General features: G+C 47.7%; 1 protein-coding gene across 1 annotated transcript in view; it reads right to left on the bottom strand.

Moving 5' to 3' along the window:
- SLCO1A2 (solute carrier organic anion transporter family member 1A2) overlaps positions 1–6,733 on the bottom strand; it is a 35,073-nt gene that overhangs the window by 28,230 nt on the left and 110 nt on the right. Inside the window, exon 2 of the mRNA XM_006035153.3 lies at positions 4,176–4,293. Coding sequence (XP_006035215.1) covers positions 4,176–4,235 — 60 coding nt within the window. The 5' untranslated portion in view covers positions 4,236–4,293. The remainder of the gene's footprint in view (positions 1–4,175; positions 4,294–6,733) is intronic.

Genomic DNA, 6,733 nt, shown 5'->3' with positions numbered 1-6,733 from the left:
GCTTTCATCCATAGATGCTTCTCAAGCAAATCCCGGGACGTCATTCTCCCCCTGTACTCGGCCTTAGTGAGGCCGCAGCTGGAGTACTGTGTCCAGTTTTGGGCTCCACAATTCAAAAAGGATGTGGAGAAGCTTGAGAGAGTCCAGAGAAGAGCCACGCGCATGATCAGAGGTCAGGGAAGCAGACCCTACGATGACAGGCTGAGAGCCGTGGGGCTCTTTAGCCTGAAAAAGCGCAGGCTTAGGGGTGATCTGATGGCCACCTACAAGTTTATCAGGGGTGACCACCATCATCTGGGGGAACGTTTGTTCACCAGAGCGCCCCAAGGGATGACGAGGTCGAATGGTCACAAACTACTTCAAGATCGTTTCAGGCTGGACATAAGGAAGAATTTCTTTACTGTCCGAGCCCCTAAGGTCTGGAACAGCCTGCCACCGGAGGTGGTTCAAGCGCCTTCATTGAACACCTTCAAGATGAAACTGGATGCTTATCTTGCTGGGATCCTATGACCCCAGCTGACTTCCTGCCCTTTGGGCGGGGGGCTGGACTCGATGATCTTCCGAGGTCCCTTCCAGCCCTGATGTCTATGAATGAAATCTATGAATGAACATGGGTTCACTAGAGGCAGGTCCTGTCAGACCGACCTGGTTGCCTTCTACAACCAGGTCACAAAATCCTTGGATACAGGTGTCATGGTGGACATAGTCTTTCTGGACTTTAGGAAGGTCTTCAATGCTGTCTCTCACCCCATTCTCATTAAAAAATTAGGCGACTGTAGTGTTGATGCCTACACAGTCATATGGGTTGCAAATTGGCTGGAGGGCCGCATCCAGAGAGTGGTGGTGGTTGGGTCATTTTTGACCTAGAGGGATGTGGGCAGTGGGGTTCCCCAGGGCTCAGTCCTCGGGCCCACACTGTTCAACATCTTCATCAGTGACTTGGATGAGGGGGTGAAAAACACCTTGTTCAAATTCGTGGATGACACTAAGATGTGGGGAAAAGTGGGCACGCTAGAAGAAAGGGACAAGCTACAACTTGATCTGGACAGGTTACAGGGGTGGGTGGATGAGAATAGGATTGGTTTCAATACTGACAAGTGCAAGGTATTGCACCTGGGGAGGGAGTACCAGCAGCATACCTACAGGCTGGGGAACTCCCTTCTCATCAGCACAGAGGCAGAAAAGGATCTTGGAGTCACTATTGACTCCAAGATGAACGTGGGCTGCCAATGTGAGGACACGGTCAGGAAGGCAAACCACACCTTGTCATGCATCCACAGACGCATCACAAGTAGATCCAAGGAGGTGATCCTCCCCCTGTATGCAATATTGGTCAGGCCACAGTTGGAGTATTGTGTCCAGTTCTGGGCGCTGCACTTCAGGAGGGATGTGGACAGCATTGAGAGGGTCCAAAGGAGGGCCACTCACATGATCAGGGGGCAGCAGGGCAGGCCCTATGAGGAGAGGCTATGGGACCTGAACCTGTTCAGCCTCCACAAGAGATGGCTGAGAGGGGACCTGGTGGCCATCTATAAACTTGCCAAGGGGGACCAGCAGGCAATGGCAGAGTCTCTGTTCCCCCAAGCACTACCAGGAGTAACAAGGAATAATGGCCATAAGTTGACTGAGAGTAGATTCAGGCTAGACATCAGGAGGCACTACTTCACAGTCAGGGCAGCTAGGATCTGAAACCAACTTCCAAGGGAAGTGGTGCTCACTTCTACCCTGGGGGTCTTCAAAAGGAGGCTAGATGATCACCTAGCTGGGGTCATTTGACCCCAGCATTCTTTCCTGCCCATGGCAGGGGGTCGGACTTGATGATCTGCTCACGTCCTCTCCGACCCTACCAACTATGAAACTATAAATGTGCATTAATTTAGTACCTCACATTGGAGACACTACATTTAATGCATTAGGAAAAGCACATTAATGCATGTATAGATATGCCCACTATGGCCCAAAATTCATCTTTTAAAATAGGTGTAGATAGTAAATCATGTGTAGTAATTGATAGTAATAAATTCAATACTGATGCATTTATTTGCTGAGTGATGCATGGGTGGGTGATATTTAGGCCAGGTACAGACATTCAAAAAGCCTGAGGAGGAATAGATCTAACATATGCAGGTTTCTGTAATTGGCCTAGGTTAGATTAGTAGTGAACAGAATTCACGTTCACCCTTTGGTTGGGGACAGCATGCAGGCTGCCTGTACTGGCCAGGGCCAGGTTGGGGGCACTCCTGCACACCTCCCAGTGGGCCCCATGGGCTCCTCAGGCTGCTGGAAGCACCTAGGCCATCCCTCATGGATGACTGCTGCCTCCTGAGTCAGTAACCGGGGGGCAGTGGTCCCCTGCGGCTGATTGTGCCAACCTGGAGAGTGCCAGCAGTGTGCCACTCCCCTGGTCAGCACAATCAGCCATGGGAGAACAGCGGGGATCGCTTCTCCTGGTACCCCCACTTGCTGGCCAGCGCTCTGAGGGGGACACCAGTGCTCTTGTCTGCCCCCCCTGCCCATCACCTAAGTGGGGAACACTGGCTGTCAGGGGGTGCACCAGCGCTCTCAGGGGGTGCACATGAACACCGTGCACTCCCTATATGATGCCACTGCCACCCCTGATTGACTGCTGGGCACAGGCAAGCACACCCCCAACTCCCTGACCTACCCACACCCCACTTCCCAGTACTCTGGAACCCGGTAGCTGTGAAGCAAAAAAGTCTTGCTGCATCCCAGGTGCCAATGGCCCGGGTATCTGTGGGCAGTGGCCAAGCCACAGAAGTCCCAGGGTTGCCTTTGTGCAGGTATAGTCCCAATATTCTGTCCCCTGCCATCCCAACCTACCAGAGGTGAGCTGTCTGGGGGGGAATGGATGGGTCTATGCTGGAGCCCAGGTGGCAGGGTGCCTGGCTCTGCCCACTGAGATGTGTGTTGTGTGGGAGCCAGGGTCGGGCTCTGTGGGGCTGTGACCAAGCACGGTAGCATGGGGTTCCCTGGCTGGGTGTGCGGGGGCTGTGCCCAAGTGAAGGGGTTCTCCTGGGCTCAGTGTCAGGTGCATGTGGATATCATGGGGTGCTTCATGACAGGGTGTAGGGGCATGGCCCAGGGACATGGGTGCCCAGGTCCTGGGGCTCATGCAGGGGACACAGAGTCTCCTCCCCTCCCACTACCTGCCTGTAGCAGAAAGCTGGGCTAGGGAGCAGGTCTGCACTGGCTCGGCTCTGGAGCTCAAGGACGAGGCCCGTGGGACTCTTGGCCAAAGCAACTGAGTGCTGATCAAGTGCTAGCCTGCCTCCCTGTGAGGAGGAGTTGCAAAGGAGCCTGAGATGCCAGAGGACAGCTATCTAACTTAAACAAATAGGGGATCTAGTACAGAAATTTGATTCACTGGTCTAACCTAAATTGATTAGATTTGAGTGCACATTGAATCACGTCTATCTTACACCGGGTTCTGCCATTTTTAGATTGGTCTATGTGCACCAAACTTCTGTACAGTTAGGGGTGTAGAATGATTTTCAGTCAGTTACATGGGCTCATGTGTAATGTCTGTACCTGTTCTTAGTTAATATTAATTATCAAACAAAAGTAATTTTAAATGCTGTACAGCTGGCACAATCAGACATATTCCAAAAGCACTTCTCATTGTATTTTTATGAGCTTGTCACCTTTGCAAAGAGCACTAAACATTTTCTAAAAAATATGTTCCCTGAAAAAAGAATTGCTTTAGTGAGTACTAAATGGCTGTGCAATACCTCCCGGTACTGCACAGTCCTGGTGGTACACCAATCATTTTCAACTCTATTGCACAGTAACAGCGGCGTCACAGTTAGTGCCTGCCGAAACTATGTCACCATAGTGACAAGCTACATCACCATAGCTCATCACTATGGTGACATAGTGTCTCATGTAGATGCACCCAGTAGTTACTTTGCATTTAGTTAGTACTTCATTAAGCAAGTACTAAACTAAATGCACAGTAACTACTGCACATTAAGGAACATGTAGACGTACCCACAGACATTAAAAAAATATTTTCTTATAAACTTTCTTTGGATCCCATGGTTAAGGTAGACATTAGTTTAAAAACAAAAGAAATCAATGCTTGGGGGAGAAACTGAAACTTCTTCTAAATAATTTTAAGTGAAGCTGTAATAAAAGTAATTAAAATTCATCAGTACCTTAAGCTTGGATATACAGAAGCATTTCTCACTTGCAGATGGCTTCTTAGAGTCTTTCATGTTGCTTTTTGAAGTAGCCCAGTATTTCCTTTTGAATATTTCTAATGATTCCACTACCCTATGCAAGGAAAGAAAAAAAAAAAAAACTGTTGATACTAAAAAGGAATAGAAAGGAAGAGGGATAAATAACTGCCATTTAGCTTTCAGCTATTGTGGGATAAGTGTGCGCACACAGGCAGCTATCACACAGCAGCTGACATGTAGTAAAGCCCTGCTTCTTTTTACCCCATGGTAAGTTGTTTGTGTATTCATGTATTGTTTAGATTATTCAGTACAGCATAAAAGCTTTTTATTCCTGATGACTTTTTTTGTCCTGTCCAGTGTAACTCTGTGTTCCTTGTAGTCATATAACTGTTATCTAATGTTTTGAATTCGGCAAAGAGCATTTCAGCTTCCACTGAAGTAAATGAAAGGCTTTCCATTAATTCTAGTCAAACTGAAACAGGGCCTGATCTTTTGATTTCAAGGTTTCAAGTTGCTTAAAACAAAAAACAAAGGGCCTACCTAAAATGCTAAAAAACTGAAACCAGAATTTTTCCCTCCAAGGTTCAAACAAATTTGCTCAACTCTTCTTGGCAAAACTCTCACTTTCACTGGCATCCAGGCACCTGACACTGAATGCCCCCAGCAAGGCATGTCTTGTTACTAGGATTTCCCCCAGCCAGGGTCTCAGGGACACTGGGGAACTAAGAGGGGAGATGCTGCAAGATTTGCCCAATTTCTACAGAAGCACATCTGTGTCCTTCCTGACCTTGCTTGTTTGGAAAGTTTGGAAAGTTAAAAAATCTGGTTTTGTTAAGACAAATGCTCCCAATGTGTAATCAGAAAAGGGGTCATTCATTCTGGGACACCAATAACCTGGGGAAAACCCCCAAGCCCTTCAGATTTTTGAGTCAAGTAGAGTAACCTGCCAAACAGAATTCTGGACCCAAAGGGATTTCTTCGTTAAGGATTGCTATAAAAATGTTGAAAAGGCTTCAGTAAATCAAGATATACAATACAGCTACCTGTTCTTTGAAGGGGAAAGAATATGGAGAAAACAAGGGCAAACCAAAGTGCAGCCAGGCCCTACCTTACAGCAGTAACGCTTAATTGTCCTCTTTTTGGCCTCCGATCTGGTGTTTCATGCTGAATTGTGGATAACCTGCCCGCAAATACCTGCTTCTCTCAGCTTATCACCCTTTACAGGTTCACAAATAAAAACTGAATTATCCTCAATAGCCCCTCAAGTGGCTCAGAATTGCTCTTTCACATTCTTCCTTCCTAACCCCACAGGGGCTGATCTCTTAGGAGTGTAATTTCCAAAGCAATGTTAATCCTTTTAAGTGCATTTCTTCATTAACTTGAATCCTAGCAAATTCAAAAGTATTAACCCCTTCTACAGTCCAACTTTCATCCCTTCACTTTCAATCTTTAAAAATTCAGTTTACCATTATAAAATTAAAATACTTAGGTCCTTGTTACACATTCATTTTAGGTGGCTCCTGGAGCTCTTAACCCCTGGATTAAGTACACTTTAGACAGCTTGAAGTTACATCACTCCAGGGAATGTTTATCTGTGATCTCTGTATTACCCAGTTCATGTTCCATTAATTCATGGCCACTCCCCATCAATGAGTTGTCCAACTTTCAGTCCTCCAACATCCCAGGATGCAATGTCCCCTTCCCCACCTTCTTGTTCTATGTGGACACACTTTATATCCTCTGACCTCTACTGCCCAGGAGGCTGTTCTGGGACCAGGCCAAATCCCCTTCCTGCCTCCAGGGATGTGACCTTCCCACCTCCAGGACTGCAACTGCATGCAAACAGGCTGCAGAACACATGCTAACTAGCCAGGCTGGAGGGCAGGGACAGATCCAGGAGTAGAGTCTAGGGCAGAGCTTTCCAAACTTTTCAGGTTGGTGACACACTTTTTAGACATGCATCATTTCGCGACACAGTAATTCAGTTCCGGGGGAGAGGCCAAGGGAAGCAGATGCGAGTAAGGGAGCTCCGCGGTACCCTTCCGCAAAATTTTCTGCATTTCGCGCGACACACCTACACACTGCTGCCGACACACTAATGTGTCGCGGCACACAGTTTGGAAAGCTCTGGTCTAGGGGGAGTGGTGGGGAGGGTGGGGGACAAGGAAGGAGGCTGGATCATGTCCCCATGACCTGAGGCTTCCTTCCCAGAGGAAGGGGCAGTATCTCCCTCAAAAGTGCCTTCCCTCACCATTCCCACCTCCAAGTCACCCCGGGAAGCATGACCAGCAGTCCACACACCCCAATCCCAAATCCCAGTTTATTAAAACATGAGACCTTCTTTAATTTATGTCCTCTTTATTTCTTTTAAACTCTTTAACTTCTTTTTATTTTATCCTTCAGTGGCTGACTTTCTTCATTTCATTGCCCTTTCCCCACCACCATTTCCTTTTTACCTCCCACCTCATTACGCATCCCCATCCCATTAACCCTTTGAGTCCCAGCTTCATGTTCCTATCCCTCTCCTCCCCGCA

Source organism: Alligator sinensis, unplaced genomic scaffold, assembly GCF_000455745.1.
Source record: "Alligator sinensis unplaced genomic scaffold, ASM45574v1 scaffold1599_1, whole genome shotgun sequence".
In the NCBI taxonomy this organism is placed as follows: domain Eukaryota; kingdom Metazoa; phylum Chordata; order Crocodylia; family Alligatoridae; genus Alligator; species Alligator sinensis.
This window is presented reverse-complemented; position numbering and strand designations above follow the sequence as displayed.